A 23,000-nucleotide genomic window follows, 5' to 3' on the forward strand; every position below is an offset into this window, starting at 1 on the left:
CCAGTGTCCAGTAGTCCCCGAAATGTCTGATCATTTCCTTTTCCCCAGTGCACAGTTACCCTGGTAAAAGGCCAGAAGTCTCCTTAGGGAAGAATGGGAGAAAGATTCACAGCATAAATTGTCACTACTGTAGTGGGGTCCTTCCTCAGGGGGCTTCATTCAAGGGGTTCTGGGTATATAAAGTGGTTCAAGTCTGGAAATTGAGGGGCTGTGATTCTCTTTTTTTTTATAATTCAGATTAGTCTTTTGTCCACTCGACCTGAAAGTTTTCCACTTATAGGAATTAAGTAGGAATTCAGTAGGCTTCCTATCATTTCCACTTCTGGGAACACTGTGATTAATTAGCCAGTGCAAAAGCTATACACAAGTCAGATTATTCTGATTGCTGCTTTGCCTCTGCAGTCCATTATGGTAGCTTGCCCGTCTTGCATTTGATGGTTGAGTGCTCCCATTTGGCCACTGCCACCTCAGGATCCAATTATTCCTGGTTTAAATTTTGTAGTTGAGTGACTGCGGTTCCCACTGTTAGATCTGGCATACAGAGAAGAGTAATCATAGAGCTCTTCGAAGATTCACGTGCTGCCCTCAGAAATCTCTTTTGCAAAGCATCAGTCAAGGGTATATCTTCTGGACCCTCCCAGCTGGGATGAGTAGGTCTAAAGTGACTAATCCACTCCACCATCCCAATCTCTCTAAGCCTTTGGATCTCTTCCTCTACATTAAACCAAGGGAGATCAGGCATTTCCAGCTCGCTCAGAGTGAGCCATCTTTTAATCCATATTTCAGCTAACCAAGAAATCAAGGTATTAGAACCTTTTTAAACTCCCTGAGCAGCAACATTAAATGCAGAGTCCCTACTTAGTGGGCCCAAATCAATAAATTCAGCCTGATCTAACTCTATGTCCCTTCCACCATCATCCCACACCCTTAACATCCATTCCCACACCTGTTCTCCAGATTCCTGCTTATATAAATTAGAAAACTCAAGCAGTTCTTTTCAAGTGTAGCACACCTCCTTGTGGGTCACACTCTGAACTTCACCTCTAGGAGGCCGCCGGGACTTTAGTCCAGTTATGGGTCTAGAAGCAAACAGGGCTGGTTCTCCTCTTCTGAGGTGATGTTACCACTACTGGGGATGGCAAAGCTGTTTCTTCTGGCAAAAAGACTCATCAGAGTTTACAAGCTCTGTGTCCCCAGCATCATCAGGGTCCTCCCACATGTCCCCATTCCAAGTTGCAGGGTCCCATTCTTTTCCAATCAGGACCCTCACTTTAACAGTAGACATCTGGCGAGGCTGTGCATGCACCTTTCGTTGCAGGTCAGCCACTCACATGATAAGAGGTTGTGTCTGATTTTCCACAATTTCAGCTCTTTGTCTACAGGAGATAAGACTCTCACTCGGGGCTTTTAAAGTGAGTATCTGCTTTTGAAGCCAGGAGTTAGAATCCCTGAGTTTATCATTGTCTTTCATCACTTTGTCCAGTGAACTTAGGAGCAGCCAACCAACTTCATTATGTTCCTTGGTTCTCCACATATGGTCAAAGATATTACGTTTAGAGTCACCAAACTTCTTCCCTCTCACGAGTGGTGAATCAGGAGTGTCAAATGCATTTATTTTGCATAACTCTAAACAGTTCATGCCAAGGACTATCAGTGTTCTCCATACTATTAGAAGTAGAGTCCTTAGCATTATGGGGTCTGATCATATTAAGGAGCCAACTTCAGAAACCCCAAAACCTATGAAAGAACTCCATCCTTAATATTCTGTTCCTCTAGAACCACTCCTGGTACCAAAGCCTGTTAGGGTTCTCTAGAGGGACGGAACTAATAGGATAGATGTATATATAAAGGGGAGTTTATTAAGGAATATTAACTCCCACGATCACAAGGTCCCACAATAGGCTGTCTGCAAGCTGAGGAGCAAGGAAGCCAGTCTGAGTCCCGAAGCTGAAGAACCTGGAGTCTGATGTTTGAGGGCAGGAAGCATCCAGCACAGGAGAAAGATATAGGCTGGGAGGCTAAGCTGGTCTAATCTCTCCACGTTCTTCTGCCTGCTTTTTATTCTGGCCATGCTGGCAGCTGATTAGATGGTGCCCACACGGATTGAGGGGTGCCTCTCCCAGTCCACTGACTCAAATGTTTATCTCCTCATAGACACACCAGGAACAATACCTTGCATCCTTCAATCCAATCAAGTTGACAGTATTAGCCATCACAATTAGTGATGTTGAGCATTTTTCCATGTTTGTTGGCCATTTGTCTATCTTCTTTTGAGAATTACCTACTCATGTCCTTATCCCACTTTTTGATAGGAAACTATATATATACATATGTGTGTGTGTGTGTTTTGAGACAGATTCTCTGTCACGCAGGCTGGAGTGCAGTGGCACGATCTCAGCTCACTACAACCTCCACCTCCTGAGTTTAAGTGATTCTCATGCCTTAGCCTCCCAAGTAGCTTGAATTAGGCATGTGCCACCATGCCAGGCGAATTTTTGTATTTTCAGTAGAAACTGGGTTTTTGCCAATGTTGGCCAGTCTGGTCTTGAACTCTGGACCTCAAGTGATCCTCTCCCCTCCGCCTCCTAATGTGCTGGGATTACAGGCGTAAACCACTGTGCCTGGCTGGAAAGTATATTTTTAAATGGTACTTTTATTGTAGAAAATTGGGAAAATGAAAAGAAGCACATATAGGAAGTTAAAGAAAAGCACATATTTTTTAAAAACAGTATTTGTATGCATCTAGATGTTTACGGAAATACGTATTTGTGGTTTTTTTTTTTCTTTTGAGATGGAGTCTCGCTGTGTTGCCCAGGCTGGAATGCAGTGGTGCAATCTCGGCTTAACTGCAACCTCCACCTCCCAGGTTCAAGCAGTTCGCTGCCTCAGCCTCCCGAGTACCTGGGATTACAGGCGCCTGCCACCATGCCCAGTTAATTTTTGTATTTTTAGTAGAGATGGGGTTTCACCATCTTGGCCAGGCTGGTCTTGAACTCCTGATCTCATGATCCACCTGCCTCGGCTTCCAAAGTGCCGGGATTACAGGCGTGAGCCATGGCGTCTGGCGTTTTTTTCACTTTTAAAAAGTTAAGATTATATTGTACATAGTTCATGTAACCTGTTTCATCCAATAAGACATATACCAGTGACAGTGACAATTTTCATTTTCATTGTTTTTTTTTTTTTTTTTTTTTTTTTGGAGACAGAGTCTTGCTCTGTCGCCCAGGCTGGAGTGCAGTGCGATCTCGGTTCACTGCAAGCTCCGCCATCCAGGTTCATGCCATTCTCCTGCCTCAGCCTCTCCGAGTAGCTGGGACTACAGGTGCCCGCCACCACGCCCGGCTAATTTTTTGTATTTTGTAGTAGAGACAGGGTTTCACCATGTTAGCCAGGATGGTCTCCATCGCCTGACCTTGTGATCCACCCGCCTCGGCCTCCCAAAGTGCTGGGATTACAGGTGTGAGCCACCGCAGCCTGGCTTAATTTTTTTTTTAAAACCTGGGTTGATTACCCTCTCTTCCTGAAGTTTTCTAATCTCCTGACTTTATAACACTATTGCACTTTGGTTTCTTGTTTTTTTTTTTGAGACAGAGTCTTGCTCTGTCTCCTTTGGCTGGACTTCAGTGGCACGATCTTTCTGGCTCACTGCTACCTCTGCATCCTGGGTTCAAGCTATTCTTCTGCCTCAGCCTCCCAAGTAGCTGGGACTACAGGCGAGTGCTGCCATGCCTGGCTGATTTTCATATTTTTAGTAGAGAGGGGGTTTCACCATATTGGCCAGGCTGGTTTCTTGGTTTTTCTGTCTGTGAAGTATTATTTTTATTTTTTGACTCTTCTCCTACTTGCCTTTTCCCCCTTATTGTGGACACTCTGGAAAAAGTTCTTGATTTTCTGAACTTTGGTTCATGTTCTCTTTTTTGAAAATACATCCAATCTCATGACTTCAACTGTTTTATCTATGGGAATGACCAGTAACTCTAGATTTATATATCTCTCCCTCTCTGGTCATTTTTATGAGCTTTATATTACCTTCTGTGTGAACTCTATTCTGTGTATCATCTGGTATAACAAAATAGATATTTTACAGACAATTTTTATTTTAGAACAATTTAATAAATTTTTTACTGTAGACAAATTAAAATCCATGATTTCCCTTTCGGAAAAATTTCCTTGATACGCTTTTAGGGGTCCTATACAATGCAGTCAAATCTATTTGTGAACACTTGAGTGCATCAGTTTTATAATTTTAATCATGGTAATAAAATTCCCCTTAATTATTAGAATGTCAGGATTAGAAATACTTGATACTAAATAGAAGTAAATGGATAAACATTGGAAGAATTTTAGAAATTGGAGAGTTCATGTTATCAAATAGCATTTCCATACTTAAATGATATACAAGGAGCAGGACTGCTCAGAAATGACCCTGGTGTTGACTGAGACTGGGGCTCTCTCCTCCCAGTAAGAAGCAGCACCCAAACTGAACTTCCCGTAAGACTGGTAGTGCTTCCTACCTCTGGCACAGAAAACTGTAATTTCCCATAGGCCCCAAAGATTCCAGATGCTGAACAGCTGGTGTTATGTAAAGAGCCAGCATCAAGTCTATACTCTGTCTGGTGCCTTTTTCCTGAAAAGGTTCTTTCCATGATTGTCCTGTAAGAAGGAAGAACAAGAAGTGCGTAGGGTCTTTTCATTGAATCTCCGACCCACACTGTGTCCACAGAGCATCCTGGTCCTGCCCCATCTTTCCTTAAGAGCAGTGGGAGTATGGGGTACTCAGGATTATTTTATTTTGCTGATACTGCCTTACGAGTTTCCTCCTTCCCCCAGTAAGACTGTTCTTTAATCCATGTCCTATAATGTAAATTTGGTTCTTGGTGTAGGGATAGGTAGGCACTGAGAAGGGACCCGTCAGGCATGACAAATAAGTTAGTTTGTAATCATGTCCTTACTTTTTCCCCCTCTCCTCATGGTGTAGGAATCTGAATTAGAGCCTGTGAATGGTGAGATAATGGACGATTCTCTTAAGACCTCACTTATAACAGAAGAGGAAGACTCCACTAGTGAAGTTTTAGATGAAGAATTAAAATTGCAGCCTTTTAATTCCAGTGAAGACTCTACAAATCTTGTTCCACTGGTGGTAGAATCTTCAAAACCCCCTGAGGCAGATGCACCAGATAAGGTAAGGGGACAATGAGCTATTTTTTAATAAAGTGTACCAATGTTGGTGACATTAGCGAGGAGGGTGCATGGTATATATATTTGCTTCCACCTTAACATGTATAGTGCTTTAGGAAGATTAACTTTTATACTAGATTTGATATTATAAGAAAATCAGTAATATTCTATAAATTGAAATAATTATAATCTTATTCATATCTGATATGTGGTAACAAAATGAGTTTTATTACTTTTAATATTTTGTAGTTAGGAAATGCTTAGAAAATTGGATAAAGCATTATTTACCAAATATTTGAGTACCTATATTGGTTACATAGACTATGACCAAAACAGTAATTTATATTTGTTTTAATTAGGCAGACAGATTAGGTTAGTGGGGGAAAAAAACTTGTTGGAGTATTTTAAAAGAAATTTAATTTTGTTACTTTTGAATATTACAACTTAAGGCTAAAAAACTGTTGTATGGCAGTATTGGTGTCTCACTTACGTAAAAGAATAAAACTTCCATTGCCCTAACTTATCTAATGAAATTGTAGTCAAACTTAGTGTGGTAGCACAGTGAAGTCCCAAGGTATTTTTGGTTCTGGCTCCATTAACACCAGGAAACTAAAAAAACTGCGTTGATTCATGGTTTTGAAGAATCTTGGTGTGAAGCTTAATGTGTCTTAATTACGAAATAATTATTTCATTATATCCTCAAAGAAAGAACTTAGTGTATTAAAATTACCATATGACACAATTTTGAAGAAATTGAGTTGTATTCAGAATATATACACATTTAGCAGAACAGAAATTCGAAAAAAAACATGATTTTGAGTAATGAGTACTGAATTAAATTGTAGTTCAGTGTCACTGCATATTAGAGCCTGAGAATTTATTTTTAGAACTGTAGTACAAGTTTATTTGTTGACCAGGTTTTTAATTTTCAGACCCCACATATACCTGACTCAGAAATGTTGATGGATGAAGGCACATCTGATGAAAAGGGGCACACGGAAGAGAAACTGTCCCTACTTCCAAGAAAGAAAGCACATCTTGGGAGTTCAGACAGTGTTGCTACTATGTCAAATGAAGAACGATCTGATGGTGGTTTTCCAAACTCTGTGATAGCTGAATTTTCTGAAGAACCGGTCTCTGAGAATTTATCTCCCAATACTACTTCCTCATTGGAAGACCAGGGTGAGGAGGGGGTATCTGAGCCCCAGGAAACATCTACTGCTCTTCCCCAGAGTTCTTTGATAGAGGTTGAACTTGAAGATGTGCCATTTTCACAGAATGCAGGACAGAAGAATCAGTCAGAGGAGCAGTCTGAAGCATCTTCTGAGCAATTGGATCAGTTTACACAATCGGCAGAAAAAGCTGTGGATAGCAGCTCAGAGGAAATAGAAGTGGAAGTGCCTGTGGTAGACAGGCGGAATTTAAGAAGAAAGGCCAAAGGGCATAAAGGACCTGCTAAGAAGAAAGCTAAGCTGACCTGAAGGAAGAAGAAAAGTGGATGACAAATCCTCTTCTTTGTAACATAGTTGTTGTTTTTAAAATATGGTAATTAATAAACAGCATGGGGCACAGGACAAAAATTTCCAAAATTTCAATTTGAACTTATTTACTATGCAGTTTTTCGCTTCCCTTTAGAACGTAGAATTCACCATTCTTTTTAATTTTTCAGGCTATTTTTGGTAAATGCAATTTTTTATTTTTATTAACCATGTTTCAATTTTGGGAAACCAGATCATATTATATTTTCTTTATCAGGTGGTACATCTGACCATTATTTCGAAAATAAAAAACTGTGAAAGTAGTAGGATTTCCATTACTTATAAGGATCACAGAAATCTTTTATACTAAGGGTTTTAATAGTAAAACTTGGTGAGGGTTCTAGAAGTTTTAAATTTCAAAACTAATCACCAATTTTTTAAAATGTAGGCATGCCTAAACAAAAATGTGTCAATAAATTAGAAAAAAATATAACTTCAAGTAAATGAGAGCACAAAAACAGAAACTTACGGTCAAAGGTTCATGAAGATATTTTGGTTTTGGCCTCTTAATCCTAGATATAGATGCAGTTTTTTCCTTTGACTTCACTATCTATGGAAAATCTGTTTCTGATGAAAAACAGATTTCACATAAAATCTGTTTCTGATGCATTCTATCATCTGATGTTAACAGTACTGTCAGGGATTTAACTGTGGCATGTGGGGACTAATTATTTAAAATTTCATTTGAAGTATTAGTTTGCTGTAATTTTTTTTGTCTGCATATGTGCAGACACCTAGAAGTTTAGACTTCACTTTTACCTTTAATCAGGTAAAAATCACAACTATACTTTAGAGACATAGTTTAATTTGGACTTCTGGTCCCGATCAGATAGATAATTAAGCTGGAGATTTTACTTTTATCCCAACCCAGTTAACATCTGTATTTCAGAAGTATGTGGCTCCTTCCTAAGGCATCTCCTTAAATCTTGCCACCTCCCTAATTCTACAGTCTTATTTATATTCCCTCACAGCTTTCATCTACTTCTCTAACTCATGGAGTGATTCTCCAATCAACAGATCTTCCTGCCGGCTTATGCCCTTGATGTCCATTTTTGGGTAGGTTTGGAGGTGCACCCCACAATGTTAGACCTATATAGCAGGGGTAAAACTGCCTTTGGGGGAACTATGGTTACAAGGGCTTCAATCATATTGGAGGCTTCAGTCATCCTTTGATTTGTACTGTGAGTACTGGTTGCAAGCTGGCCTGTTAAGTGTATATTGTGTTGCCATAGCAAAGGCCTAGGAAAATTTGAAGAAAAAAATGCTGAACTGTTAATTTTTGTAATTTATTTAAAAATGGACAAAATGGTTATTAGAATCCAAAGATAATCTAAAAAAAAAACTCTTTGGAAATATGTGTACTCAAATTTGCACTTAAGTTGGAGAATGTTTTGAGACCATTTAGATTGTTTTAAAAATAGCTTGATCTTGATCCTTATGCAAAAGAAACATTAAGACTTTGTGTCATTATTTGAGGTAGCCAAGGATTGATGTTGAAAGTTTATTCAGTCTATAGTAAGCTGATGTCAGGTCAATAAATTTTGTTTGGGGATGTTGGTATTTTCGATCTAATTAGTTAAGTTAAAATCTTTAAGCAGACAAAAATAGTAAACCCTCCTATTTGTGTTAGATTTTGAACACTTGTATTACCCTGTATTTTCTTTAATTAGTCAGAGATAAGCCAGATTATTTCATTCTAAATGAAAAAGCACTTCGGCCATTTATTTTTTCAACAAATGCTAATACTAAGTAAAAAAAAAAAAAAAGTATGACTATTAGTGAATCTACCAAACATTTACGCTGTTTTATACATTTTATGAGAAACTTCTGTCAATATCACAAAGGGAAATATTCTGTTAAGATTCAGTAAATTCTTAACCTTTACATTTCTCATTTCTTAGATTTGAAAACAACACTTGTAGATATTTTATTTTTACTTGGGTTTGTTTAAAATACTTTCTTTTCAAATTATTTCAAACATGGAACGTTTCATGAATTTGTGTCATCCTTGCACAGGGGCCATGCTAATTTTCCCTGTATTGTTCTAATTTTAGTATATGTGCTGCCGAAGTGAGCACTAAAAGACTTTCTTTAGACAAGTGTAGTTTTTTAAAGATTGAGCTCACTGGCTCAATTCTTGATGTGTGAATATAGTTGAGTTTACAAAAAATGTTTAATCATATATGACCACTGGGGGCTAACAGTATAAACTTATTCTTGTTAAACTTGTTTGGGTTAATAGTAAGTGAATTGTAAACAATTTAGTTTTTTGTTCAGCACAGAAGAACACTTCTGTTACGGATTATCTCTGACAGAAATTGTTATTTTGGGGTTTACAGAGGGAAAAGTTAGATCACTTGGAAAAACCTAACTCTCATGTTCAGTAACTTGAGTATAGAATTTATACCACAATTTATCTTCAATAAGGAACCTACATGAACTTAATCAGTTATCTGTAGTTTTTGCAAGGCATTAGAAAAAATTTCACAATTACAGAGGACTGAAAATGTGATTTCAACCAGCTAGTCTAGTTGTTGAATGTCCAGTCACATTATACATAGTCCTTTGTGAACTTATTTGTTTGTGAAGGGAGTTAACTTTTTGTGTACATACGTGTATATTCCCTTGTGTAATATAAAGCAGATGGTTATTAGCAGTATTTTAGTTCTTTCAAGTTTAAATTATTCAATTGCTAGACATCACAGAAATTAGTATATTTAAGAATTTATTATAAAACTCCTCTACAACTTTTAAAGGTGAGAGGGTCTATTATGATTTTTTATAAAATCAAACAGCATGATTTAGAACGTCAGTCTTCTACTTAAAATGTGTCTATATTCATGGTATTCCCATTCAGTGTAGATGGTAAGGAAAACATCTAGTCATTAAAGATTTACTTTTAGCAGATTCCAGAACACTACCTACAATGGGGTTTCAGTGACTAGAAATCTTGAAGGTTTATGACTGCATCAAATTGAGCCTGTACTAATATCTAAATATCTGCTCTTATGTTCTGCTTTATCCTTTGGGATTACCTTCTAAGGTTTGGTCACACCAGCAAACTGAAACAGATCTTAATGTAAATAAAGAATTTATACTAATATTACTCATCTGTGTTACAGTATTTTGAAAAATGTTTCAGGTGTCATCTAGTCTTTCATGGGTGTGATTAGTTACAAATGTTATGCTTATGTTTTCATACTTAATATCAAGCTTTCTTTGTACCTTACAAGATAGTATTTTTTGGTTCTAAAAAAACAAGCAAACTTCATTTTTGTAGTATCCAGAAATTACCTGGAGTCAATATTTTTATTCGCCTTCTAGAACTTGTGATCCACACATCACCCATTTATATTAGTGGCAAAATTATCTGCTAAAATCTAATTGTAAGAAAGGCTTACCTTCTGTCATCAAGTGATTGTATCATCCTGGATCGTCATTTCCAAGGAACTAGCCTTTCTTTTCCTAAGTGTCTGTATGTGTTCTAAAACTTCTAGTATATTTATAAAACTTAGAAAAAATGTTACATTATTAAGAGTAGCAAGTCTTACTGGAGTACTTATGTTTGTTTTCTTTTCTTTTTTTTTTTTTTTAAGTTTAAAAGTAGTAATTAAACCTATATTTTGTGATTGTTTCCTGGTCTGTATTTTTAAATTCTTTTCCTTCAGTTTTCCTCATGAAGATGTTTCAGATACTGAATTTGTTTAGACATTGAATGACTTTGTTAAAGGCACAATTAATCACATTGGTTGTATTCTGAAGACAGACTTCTTAAAAAAAAATAAACAATTTAAAACAATGTGGTGATTATAGATTAATGTAATATACTGCCATCCTTAAAGCCACAACATGTAACAGATCACAAAAGTGCTTTCACCAAGTTACAACCCTAAAACCTTACCTTTTTACATCGTCTAAGTAACTGCAAATAAATTTCTCCTCAGGGAATAAGTGCAGTCTTCTTTTTCCTTTTAAAACTTAGCTGGAGTTACTTAAACTAATTCTTAATACTATTCTGAAAGTATAAATATACTGTTTAGAATACAGAAAATGCTAAGAAAGTACAAAGACTTTAGTATATTCTTTTCATTTTCATGATTCAAGTAGAAAATAGTGCTAAGTAGGTATTATTATACATGGTAAATGAGATGAAAAAAATGTTTAGAATGTGACTTCACGAGGCCTTTGCTGTACTGGATTTCACAGGTGAAAACATTTAAGTTCTGAACTTTTAGTGTCTTCTCACATACTTCTACTGTAAACACTATAAACTTAACATCTGTATTAATGCTACCTTTTTTAGGATTAATGATTAACGAAGTAGAAGATACTTCAGTTAAATTCTCAGACACATAATTGTGTATTAACCTTTTTGAAAGGCATTTTCAATAAACACTGGTGGCTTTTTCAGGAAATTGCCGAATACCCACTCACAAATGCAGATATTGATGAAGTAGGATATTTGTATATTTGCTTTTTTTTCAGTCATTCAGTTTTATGAACATGGGGTCTAAGCATATTTCAAAATAAAGACCATTTATAAAACTGGACCATTTTAATGTTTACAATTTAATAAATCTCTTCATTGTAGACATGTATGGCTGTTTGGTAGTATTCAGAAACATCACAGTAATGGCAGTTTTTTCAATTGGTGTGTAGTCCTCAATAATTATATATGAAGTTGCTGTCAAATCAGTAAGACTGCATTTATACATCCATCATTTTCAGGATTGTTGGTAACCTGGGCATATTTTCCTAAGGAAAACAAAACCAAAAAAGAGGGAAAAGGGAGGGTTGTTAGCTAATAAAAATTAATTTTAAAGAATATAACTTTTGCCCTTTTTTTCTTTTTGTCTTAATACAGGGTTTCACTCTTATTCCCCAGGCTGCAGTGCGGTGGCATGATCTTGGCTCATTGCAACCTCTGCCTCCTGGGCTCAAGCGATTCTCCTGACTCAGCCTTCCGAGTAGCTGGGACCACAGGCACACGCCACTGCCTCGCAAATTTTTTTGTTTTTGTATTTTGTAGAGATGGGGTTTTGCCATGTTGCCCAGGCTGGTCTTGAACTCCTGAGCTGAAATGATCCGCCCGCCTTGGCCTCCCAAAGTGCTGTGATTATAGGTGTGAGCCACTGCGCCCAGCCATGCCTAAAATATTTCTAATTACCACTTTTAATAAATAAGAAATGAACCATAAAGGATAAATGAGATTTTACAAAATTCAATCATTTAAGGACAAATTTGAGTTCTGAATACAATTTTCATACAAATAGTGTTTTTGCAAATGGTCAGCTCCATGTTATTAGTACATTGCATTAACAGGCTTTTGTGGATTGACCTGAGCATTGTCACTTTTTCACATAATTCTTCCTGGAAAATGTATCAGGTTTCAAATGAGTTTCAAGTCAAGGTAACAACATATTTTAAAACTGAGGTCAGCTGACATGAAGTATGTATAAGCCAATGACTGAAGAAGTTGTAGCGTGTATTCTTCCCTTTCAAAGAAAGGGTACTAAAGGTAGAAAACTAAGCAAATGAGGGCATTTAAAATTACTGCATGACACATTTCTGTTTTAATTATTACTGATCTAGTGTGATTATATGTTTGTTGTATGCCTCCCTTCCTCTGCTCATGGTTAATTCTATTTTTTTTTACAATTTTTTTTTAGTTATAACTTTGCATCTGCTTCCCTTGTAATAAAGAATTTTTATTAAAAAGGATCAAAATATTTTTATTTTACTTATTTTTGAGACGGAGGCTTGCTCTGTCTCCCAGGCCGGAGTGCAGTGGCATGATCTCAGCTCACTGCAAGCTCCAGGTTCATGTGATTCTCCTGCCTCAGCCTCCCAAGTAGCTGGAATTACAGGTACCCACAACCGCACCTGGCTAATCTTTTTGTATTTTTAGTAGAGACAGGGTTTTGTCATGTTGGTCAGGCTGGTCTCCAACTCCAGTCTCAAGTGAACCGCCTGCCTCAGCCTCCCCAAGTGCTGGGATTATAGGTGTCAGCCACTGCGCCCGGATAGCAAGGGGGCTTTTTAAAGCCTGAAAGCTTCTACATGATTTCTGAGACCTGTTAATGGGAATTAACAGAACGAACTAAACTGTGTTAAATCACTTTCAATTATTATTATTACTTTTTGAGACGGAGTCTCACTCTGTCATCCAGGCTGGAGTGCAATGGCACGATCTCAGCTCACTGCAAGCTCCACCTCCCAGGTTCAAGCGATTCTCCTGCCTCAGCCACCCGAGCAGCTGGGATTACAGGCGTGGGCCACCACACCTGGCTAATTTTTCTATTTTTAGTAGAGATGGGGTTTCACCATGTTGGCCAGACTGGTTTTGAACTCCTGACTGCAGATGATCTGTCCGCCTCAGCCTCCCAAAGTGCTGGGATTACAGGCTGAGCCACCACTCCTGGCAGTTTCAATTAGTTATCAGTTTACCTATGTGGGACAGATAGTTCTATTTCTTTAAATTTAATAGGTATTTTTTCTTAATGTTAGCATGTAAATATAAGTACATAATACAAAGTTATGGCAAAAGAAATTTTTTCTTACAGAAGACATCTTAAGTCATTGGCTAATACTTCATGTAAGCTGACCTCACTTTTAAAATGTTTGATATATGCCTCCCTTCCTCTGCTCATGGTTAATTTATTCTATTTTCTTACAGTATTTCTTAGTTATAACTTTGCATCTGCTTCCCTTATAATAATTTTTATTAAAAAGGTTAAAAAAAATTTTTTTTGAGATGGAGTCTTGCTCTATCTCCCAGTCTAGAGTGCAGTGGCACAATCTCAGCTCACTGCAAGCTCTGCCTCCTGAGTTCAAGTGATTCTCCTGCCTCAGCCTCCCAAGTGGCTGGGATTAGAGGTGCTCGCCACCACACCCGGCTGATTTTTTTGTATTTTTAGTAGAGATGGGGTTTTGCCATGTTGGCCAGGCTGGTCTCAAACTCCTAACTTCAGGTGATCCACCCGCCTCAGCCTCCCAAAGTGCTGGGATTACACGCGTGAGTTACCATGCCTGGCCAAAAAGGATCAAAATAAATCTAACAGAATGTATTACACCTTATGTAACTAAAACCAGTAAGCTAAATTTTAAAACAATTATAACTACTTTTTCTATAAAGTATTTTTTTACCAAATATTTACATCTGATTTACATTGTTTTAGCTCTACTGCATTAAAAAAAATTTGCTGTGTATTTTATTAATACATCAACTTGAAGAGTATTTCTGTTAGTACTGCAGAACAGCAACAGCCCTGTATTCAAAAATCCACTTACCCCAAATAACTTTGCCTCCTTGCGTCACAAGGCCCAGTTCACTCACATTTACTTCAATGACAGTACCTTTGGTAATAACACCCAAAGTTGTATACAGTGGGGATGAGGGATTCTTCTTTACACCAAGTATTGGTAGGCAAAAGGTGGCTTTCAGTTCAGGATGTGTTACATGGGCTTTCTTGAAACGCAAGCCCTAGTAAGTCAAACACAACATAAGAATGTTTACGTCCAAAATGTTAACAGTGATGAGTACTGGTCGTTTTTGCTTTTTTCAACCATCTCCAAAAAAGTATGGTTGAATAATGTCATCTTAAAGCAGCTAACAAAATACGTTCTACAGAGTAAAAACTTGATGGTTACAGTATAAATAGGTGGGGGAAAACACCCACACAAATACTTAAGAATTTTTCTTTTGAGACAGGGTTTTGCCCAGTTGCCCAGGCCAGAGTGCAGTGGCATGATCTTGGCTCACTGCAGCCTGGACTTCTTGGGCTCAAGACATCCTCCCACCTCAGGCTCCCGAGTAGCTGGGACTACAGGCACGCGCCACCATGCGTAGCTAATTTTTGTTTTTGTTCTTCTTTTTTTTTCTAGAGATGGGGTTTCGCCATGTTGCCTGCTGGTCTTGGACTCCTGGGCTCTCAGCCTATCCACCCACCTCAGCCTCCCAAAGTGCTGGGATTACAGGCCACCACAGCTAGCCTCTGAAAAGTTTTTTTTTTTTTTCACCCTGTAATAGCTACCTAGCAACATACTCAGATTTTTACTGTCTAGTCATCTACACTTAGACTTACTAAGGACTTTATATATACCAGGCCACTATGCTAGCTCACAACTGGCTCACTTAAACAATAACCTCACAACAAACACATCCCCTCTCCTCTGTTTTCGAATGATGTAACAAGGATCAGCAGGTTAAATGACTTGTTTCCAGATTAAATGGTGGGTGGTAAACAGACTCAAACCTAAATATCCTGATTCCAAGTCTTTATATACCTCAGCTACCTTCCATGATGAAAAAAGGAGTGGATTGTCAGCTTTCTTTAGGTTGATGGTAATATGAGACTGGAGAAGGCCCAGAGAAGTCTTTGTTACAGAAACTGGTTATGGAGTCACCCAGTCACCTAATAAGGTCTTTTAGGGTGTAGTAGTTTAACGTCTCAATATTTTGCAGTCTTGATTTTTGTGTGTATGGGGATGGGGGGAAAACAACACTAAATCAGTTTCTTAGTAACAGACTCATTAATCAAGCTTGTAAGAAACTGACACCATTCAGCATGCCATCTGATTAATTTATAATGACAAATCTGTGAAACTACAGAAAACCTAGAATAGCCTGACTTGTATATTCTCTCCCTGTAGATCTGATAAGGCTACCAAAATATATTCAGAATATGAATATGAAACCAAAACAAGTCGAGTCCATGATATAATCCAGGGGTGGGCAAACATTTTGTGTAAAGAACCCAATAGGTAAACATTTTAGGCTTTGCCAGGCCATATGACCTCTGTTGCAACTGCTCAATTCTGGGGGTAGGAGTTATGCAATATGTAAATGAACAGGCATGACTGTGTTCCATTAAAACTTTATTTACAGAAACAGGCTATTTGCCAATATTTTAATCTATTAAAAATTATATTGGCCGGGCGCGGTGGCTCATGCCTGTAATTCCAGCACTTTGGGAGGCTAAGGCGGGCGGATCACAGAGATCAAGACCATCCTGGCTAACATGGTGGAACCCTGTCTCTACAAAAAATACAAAAAAATTAGCCAGGCGTGGTAGCGGGCGCCTGTAGTCCCAGCTACTCGGGAGGCTGAGGCAGGAAAATGGCGAGAACCCGGGAGGCGGAGCTTGCAGTGAGCCCAGATCGTGCCACTGCACTCCAGCCTGGGTGACAGAGGGAGACTCTGTCTCAAAAAAAAAAAAAATTACTCAGGTTGAACACTAGGATTTTGGCATGTTGCAACTTTCCTCTCTCTGATACTTTGTTTTTTTGAGGCTGTGTATCTAACTGGGAGAATAGTTCAGTCTCTTTGAAGGGATTTTGCAAAAATATATCTTCAACTATGTTTCTCTTCAGGGGTGGGGAAGTTTGGGGTCACATTACTATTGCTGCCTTCAACAGAAATTAAGCTATATTAAACTATCTTCCTTTTTTCAAAGATTTTTTCTTTTTTTGAGACAAGAGTCTTGCTCTGTCTCCCAGGCTGGAGTGCAGTGGCATCATCTCTGCTCACTGAAAGCTCTGCCTCCCAGGTTCACGCCATTCTCCTGCCTCAGCCTCCCAGGTAGCTGGGACTACAGGCGCCTGCCACCATGCCCGGCTAATTTCTTGTATTTTTTTTTAGTAGAGGTGGGGTTTCACAGTGTTAGCCAGGATGGTCTCGATCTCCTGACTTTGTGATCTGCCTGCCTCGGCCTCCCAAAGTGCTGGGATTACAGGCATGAGCCACTGCACCCGGTTTTTCAATGATTTTCAAGAGCATTTAGATACTTTCCTTACCAAACTGGAACTGATTCTTAAAAAACAGTCCTACTCAAATTTTCGAACTGCTGTCAAAGACAAGAAGTGTTTTGAGACGTAGACAATATCAGGCATATAGTAGATCACTAGTTCAATGAGGAAAATATGACTGTGGAAAATGGAAGATTCTAATATGTCATGCTTAAAAGTCAGAATTCACTGACGTGTTATGATACTACTTTTTCAAATCTCTCAAAAAACTGAAAAGATTTTTTTTTTTTTTTGAGACGGATTTTTGCTCTTCTTGCCCAGGCTGGAGAGCAATGGCGTGATCTCGGCTCACTGCAACCTCCACCTCCCAGGTTCAAGCGATTCTCCTGCCTCAGCAACCTCTGCCTTCCCAGGTTCAAGCAATTCTCCTGCTTCAGCAACCTCCGCCTCCCACGTTCAAGCAATTCTCCTGCCTCAGCAACCTCCACCTCCCAGGTTCAAGCAATTCTCCTGCTTCAGCCTCCCTAGTAGCTGGGTTTACAGGCGCCCACCACCACACCCAGCTTATTTTTTTGTATTTTTTAGTACAGATAGGGTTTCACTACGTTGGCCAGGCTGGTCTTGAACTCCTAACTTTAGGTGATCCACCCACCTCAACCTCCCAAAGTGCTGGGATTACAGGTGTGAGCCACCACGCTGGGCCAAAGATTTTTGACTAGTGGAAAAAGTACTAAATAACTTCTATCACTAACTTAAAAGAACAAAAATAGCATAAAAATATCTTTCAACCTGTTCCACATCAATTTAAAGAATTTCAGGAAATGATAATGTTCTTTATCCGATTTAACAAAGTGAACTAATATTTCAGTCATTACACTCTTCCAAGGACTTACCATTGGCCTGATGAATCTTTCATATTTAGGTGGTTTTCTTGTAAAGCCATCTCCAACAAAGCACACTTTAGTAACCATCCTCTTCCATGCCTTCTTCTTTCTCTTTCCTGTTCGAATAACTTTTAATACTTCTGTTTCTCCCTGGGCACGTACTTTAGGCAGAGGGACTTCCCATTTTCCCTAAAAATATGCCACAGTTAAAAGTTTATGTTGTTATTAAAGGACAATGAGAATAAGTCAAATATGTTTTAGTTGTACAAAGCAGTAGATCTATTTTTTTGCTTAACCATCAACACATTTTTGGCTCAACTGTTTTCTAGAGGTCTGTATTGTCTCATAAGGCGCAAATTAAACAGAACAAGTTTATATATCATGGGTACATTAAATAAATGGTTGGCTTAAGCTAAAAATCTTAATACTGTGTTATGGGTGAGAAAATACCACCTGTAATGTGGTGGTGATTTTTTTTTTTTTTTTTTTTTTTAAGATAGTCTCGCTCTGTTGCTCAGGCTGGTGTGCAGTGGTGCAATCTTGGCTCACTGCAGTCTCCGCCTCCTGGGTACAAGCAATTCTCCTGTCTTAGCTTCCCAAGTAGCTGGGACTACAGACACACGCCACCACACCCAGCGAATTTTTGTATTTTTAGTAGAGGTGGGGTTTCACCACATTGGTCAGGCTGGTCTTGAACTCCTGACCTCAGGTGATCCACCTGCCTTGGCCTCCCAAAGTGCTGGGATTACAGGCGTGAGCCACCGTGCCCAGCAGATGGTGACTTCTATAAGCAGTATATGTGTTTACTAATGTTTAATAGCATAACATTGGAAGAGTGTTTCCACCTCTTAATATGTCTCTGTATTTCTTCCCAAGATGGATCTGTAGATTACTAGTAAGACGAAGTCCTCACCAGATGTTTTATGCCTCCCTTTAGTGCAAATTCTATAAAAAAACTGAAGTAGTGTAAGGCAGTAAAAATAATTCTTTAAATATAGATACTGCATATTCTTTTATCTGGATTTCTGATAATCTATTTACAGGTGTTTTAAAAAGCCACATGTTTTGTGACAACTCAGGGAGTTTTCCACCATTCTAGTTTTTAACCAAGTCTGGCACTACAGGGCAGCATAAATAAGAAGCATTTGTATTTTTCTTTATGACTGCATAGCACTGTGGGTTTTCAAACAGTAAGACAAATACTGAATTTGAAATTCACTCCTTACCAGCTTTTTAATTTCATATGGCATTGTAATAAATTTTTTTTAAAACTTAAATTTTAAAACCTTATGATGAGAAAGCAAGTTTTTTATTATTAAATTTACAAAGACAACATCTAAATAATGGGAATAATAGCTGTACTTCATGTTTGAAATTAAACCAAGAAACAAGAACCTCAAATTTGAATTTAATTCTCCTAAACAAAACAAAGACTTCAATTGTTATTGCTTACCGCCTTCTCTTTTCGTTTCTGTTTAATCATATTGGAAAGTACTTTAGCTCGAGATTGTCCCTCTCTGTCCAGCAGATAGGCAGGTACTGCTCCCTGTGGAGTCTTTTCATCATTCTTTTGTTTGGTGTTTCTCTTTTCATGCATCTTGATACTACCAAGAAAGAAAAAAGATTCAAGATTATGTTTTAATAATAATTACTCAAAAGATGTTAACTTATTATGACAAATAAATGAGACCACTTACGTCTTTTTCATTTGTATTTTCTCAGCATGACGCTGTTTATGGTAAAGCTTAGCCTTCAGACCAATCATTTTCTTTGCCTTCTTTGAACGTTCATGAGCCTCTCGACTTTCCTTCTTTCTCTTTTTCTCATGGTAATCCAAACGGTATCCATAGCGTTTACGGTGTAATTCAATATATTCGTTCTGTGGCTATAATGATGGAAGAAATATTATTTTAATTTTTAAAGTACTATTATTCTAAAATGCTTCCTTTTACACAGCACAAAGACCCTGTTTCATCCAAATGTTCACTTACTTAAATGATTCTTGCACCATTACGTCTATTCACATGATGTAAGTTAAATTTTGGTCTTGAATGATATGAGGCATCAGGGCTTACATCTCTAATAATCTCATTAGGGAATGGTCCAAAATCTACTGGACCACAAAAGGGATGAACTGATTACAGTATCTTTTTTCCTTAACATAATTTGCATTTTAAATAACACCTTCATTTCACATTTAAAAAATTTAAGTCAGTTTTATTGAAGCATAATTTACACACAGTAAAACCTGTCCTTTTTAGGTATACAGTTCAAAGTTTTTCCTAACTACACAGTTCTGTAACCACCACAATCAAAATACAGAGAATTTCCATTTCCCCCTAAAATTCCCTATGTCACTTTGAAGTCAATCCTCTTTCCTAACCCTCAGTTTGATACCTATCCCTACAGTTTTGCCTTTCCCAGAATGAAACAGGGATCAACAGTAGTACACAGCCTTTTGAATCTGGTTTCTTGCTTTTGGGATTCACCCAATTTGCTGCAGGTATAGGTACTTCAATGCTTTTTATTGTTGAGTAGTATGCTATTGTATGGATACACCACTGTTTACCCACTGACCAGATGATAGGTATCAGGGTTGTTCCCAGTTTTGGGTGATTACGAATAAATCTGCAATAAACAACTGCATGCAAGTCTTCATGTGGACGTGTGTTCACTGCCAGACCGTTTTCCAAAGTGCATTATTTTTCTTTTCACCAGCAATGTATGGGATGCTTTTTGCATTTTAGACACGTTTTATTTTAAACACGCGGCCAGGCGTGAGTCTATTCGTATTTTAAGGCTGCAAAAATAAAAATGATACAAAGCCAAGTCCAGCACAGAGAACAATGTTAAGTAACAACCAACAAGATGTGCTGCTACTAACTGCTATCACATAAACTTTGCAGCAATCACATGAAGGGTGTATGGAATGCCATTTTGCAAAGAAACGCAAATTATAGAGACGTAACAGAAAGAGAAAGGAGCTGGCAGTTAGATCTGGGCCGTTAAACCCGGCTTCGTAATTAGTTGTCTGGTCTTTGGCAAGGACGCCTTTAGTTTCCTCAGCAGTAAAATGAAGGGGGCGGGATTAACATCTAAGATTGTACAAGGCACAACTATATTCCCATTAGGCTCTGGTGCTGATAACCACGCTTGTGGTGAAATCAGGAATTTTTAGGACTCTTAGCGGTGGATCAAAAAGAAAAAAAAAAACAGGACAGAGTAAAATCTTGCTCCAAAGCTTGTGTTCTGGCAAATACCCTCTGTGTCTCGAATGTGAAGTTGTTTCCACTCCTCAGAGCCCACCCCACGGGTCTACCATCCTTTTCTCTTGGCAGTTCTCATTTCCGCTTACCACCGCTCACCTCCTGCCCCAGCGCCCCAGAGCCCTCAGGTCCCACTAACTCAAATGCTGTGTGTCGCGAGCGTCCAAGGCATCCTCCTTACCATGGTGACGGCCGCAGAGCCGCCAGGAGCAGCCCCTGGGGTGCGAAAACGCTCTCACTTTTCGGGTCTCAAAGACCCACAAGCCCACGCCACGCAGGCCGGGACAGGAAAGGGTCACCCTTTAAAACGGCCGAGTGAAGAGCAAGAACCACGCAGCGGTTCCGAGCCTCTGTTTTCCGCTTTTAGCTAGGAGGATGGAAGTTGCTGGCAGGCGGCATTTGGCCGGTACACCGCCGGAAGTGTGGAGGTGTGGCTGCCCGAGGCGGCAGAGCGGAGAAATCCTGGCTTCTTTTCGTTTAGGTACAGTACCGTTTGTCTAGGCTGGCGTCGAGACTTGAGGCCGTTGCAGACTTTGGCGCTGCTTCAACAGCCCAGCGGTGACGAGCTGGCCTGCCGCGCACGGCCTAATGCAAGGTGAGTACTGCTCCGAGCTGTGAGACATCGCGCGCCTATGACCCTGTCCCGCGCTGGGTACCGCTGACCTTCCAGGCTGCGACGGACACAGCCAGCCACGCAGGAGGACAACAGGGCCTCCGGACTCCCCTCGGTGTTCGCTCAGTATGGAAGTTTTTCTCTGTCATTCGGCGAAAGCGACTCATCTTTGTTCCGGTCACTCTGTGTAATGTGTGCATGATTGTGAAGGATACTGAGGAATGAAAACAGTGTGCAGAAAAATGGAACTACTGGGCCTTTGCAGCCGTTAGAAAAGAAGAATATAACATTCTGGTTTTTTGGAGGTACAGGACTGATTCCAGAAATTTCTGAGGCATTTTGGTGCACCGAATCAAAGGCTGAGCGGACTTGTATTTAGTGGCCCCCTAGTGTCAAGAAGTAATTCACTACAAGAAAGTACGTCTACTTAAATACACTGCCAGTTTTACCCTTTTACTGCACAGTTGCAGAAGTTCCCTTAATTACTTCACAGCTTGCAACGTGATTCAGTTGATGAACAAAAAGAACTGTACCAAAAGAATACTTTCATTAATTCTTAGTGCTTGGATTTGAGGCAGTATTTTGTTTTTGTTTTTGTGGGTTTTTTGAGACGGCATCTCGCCCAGTCGCCCAGGCTGGAGTGCAGGGGCGCGAGCTCGGCTCACCGCAGCCTCGACCTCTCGGGAACAAGCGATCCTCCGACCTCAGCCTCAAAATTAGCGAGCTACAGGCTCGCGCCACCAAGCCTGGCTAATTTTTGTGTTTTTTGTAGAGACGAGGTTTCACCGTGTTGCCCAGGCTGGTCTCGAACTCCTGGGTACAAGCGATCCACCCGCCTCGGCCTCCCAAAGTGTTGGGATTACAGGCTTGAGCCATAGCGCCCGGCTTTGAGGCACTTTTTGTTTTGTTTTGTTTTGTTTTGAGACGGAGTTTCGCTCTTGTCGCCCAGGCTGGAGTGCAATTGCGCCATCTCGTCTCACTGCAGCCTCTGCCTCTCGGGTTCAAGCGATTCTCCTGGTTCAGCCTCCCAAGTAGCTGAGATTATAGGCGCTTGCCACCACACCTGGCTAATATTTTTGTATTTTTAGTAGAGACGGGGTTTCACCATGTTGGTCGGGCCGGTTTCGAACTCCTGACTTCAGGTGATCCACCTGCCTCGGCCTCCCAAAGTGCTGGAATTACAGGCGTGAGCCACCTAGCCCGGCCTTTGAAGCAGTTTTTTAAGGCTCCATTTTCTAAGGTGATCTCATCATTCTCTTTAAAACCAGAAATAGTACTAGCATTTGTATATTTTAGGTACAGTACGTTACATAATCTCTTTGCCTGTACTGCACCCCTCCCCGCCGACCCCCAAGCCCCCGAATTTCCTCATCTACTTCAGGTCTTTGCTTAAATGTCACTGTTTGAATGAGGCCTTTCTTGATCTCTTTACTTACAGTTCTAACTGTCCCAATTCCTCTTTCCTGCTTAATTCTTCTCTATAGCACCTTATCATCATAGGAGAGACTATGTATTGTATTCGTTACTTTTGTTTGTTGTCTCTATCCCCTGACTAGGGTAGAGGCAGTATGAGGGCAGAGATTGTTGTCTTGTTCACTGCATTAACGCCGATATCTAGAAAGTAATGGGTAGGCAGACACAGTAAATTCTTGTTGAATAAATGGGAACGAATAGGCTTGGGCAGGGGAGGGCTGGGTTGTGCAAATTATCTTTTTATTGACAACCACTGAGTTAAAGTAAGAAGAGGAAAATGTCTATTAAATGTCTATTACAG

The 23,000-nt window shown here is 39.4% G+C and overlaps 2 protein-coding genes, 1 long non-coding RNA gene and 1 other non-coding gene across 17 annotated transcripts in view; 1 reads left to right on the forward strand and 3 right to left on the reverse strand.

Moving 5' to 3' along the window:
- Positions 1-10,515, forward strand: part of FAM169A (family with sequence similarity 169 member A) — a 91,320-nt gene extending 80,805 nt beyond the window's left edge. For all 12 annotated transcript variants that reach the window (XM_063623153.1, XM_063623152.1, XM_055253911.2 and 9 more), the window contains 2 exons: positions 4,979-5,182; positions 6,111-10,515. In XM_063623153.1, coding sequence (XP_063479223.1) covers positions 4,979-5,182; positions 6,111-6,659 — 753 coding nt within the window. In that variant the 3' untranslated portion in view covers positions 6,660-10,515. The remainder of the gene's footprint in view (positions 1-4,978; positions 5,183-6,110) is intronic.
- LOC129468784 (U6 spliceosomal RNA) lies at positions 8,690-8,794 on the reverse strand. The gene has a single exon (XR_008652843.1). It is a non-coding gene; the product is annotated as a U6 spliceosomal RNA (small nuclear RNA).
- Positions 10,516-11,252: 737 nt separating the features above from the next.
- Positions 11,253-21,030, reverse strand: NSA2 (NSA2 ribosome biogenesis factor). Of its 3 annotated transcripts, XM_055253920.2 has the most exons (6): positions 20,795-21,030; positions 19,045-19,232; positions 18,801-18,951; positions 17,357-17,536; positions 14,007-14,199; positions 11,253-11,471 (listed from the first exon to the last, which is right to left on the reverse strand). In XM_055253920.2, exons 1-6 carry the CDS (start codon positions 20,795-20,797, stop codon positions 11,404-11,406), a joined length of 783 nt encoding a protein of 260 aa, XP_055109895.1. In that variant the 5' UTR covers positions 20,798-21,030; the 3' UTR covers positions 11,253-11,403. The 3 variants fall into 3 exon arrangements, with proteins under 3 accessions (XP_055109895.1, XP_055109897.1, XP_055109896.1); XM_055253922.2 differs by lacking the exon at positions 14,007-14,199 and having other exon boundaries at positions 20,795-20,949; XM_055253921.1 differs by lacking the exons at positions 11,253-11,471; positions 14,007-14,199 and adding an exon at positions 15,576-15,753 and having other exon boundaries at positions 20,795-20,949.
- LOC134733504 (uncharacterized) lies at positions 16,576-17,350 on the reverse strand. The gene is made up of 2 exons (XR_010117047.1): positions 16,905-17,350; positions 16,576-16,862 (listed from the first exon to the last, which is right to left on the reverse strand). It is a non-coding gene; the product is annotated as an uncharacterized lncRNA (long non-coding RNA).
- Positions 21,031-23,000: the final 1,970 nt, after the last annotated feature.

The sequence above is a fragment of the Symphalangus syndactylus genome, chromosome 18, assembly GCF_028878055.3.
Source record: "Symphalangus syndactylus isolate Jambi chromosome 18, NHGRI_mSymSyn1-v2.1_pri, whole genome shotgun sequence".
Classification (NCBI taxonomy): Eukaryota; Metazoa; Chordata; class Mammalia; order Primates; family Hylobatidae; genus Symphalangus; species Symphalangus syndactylus.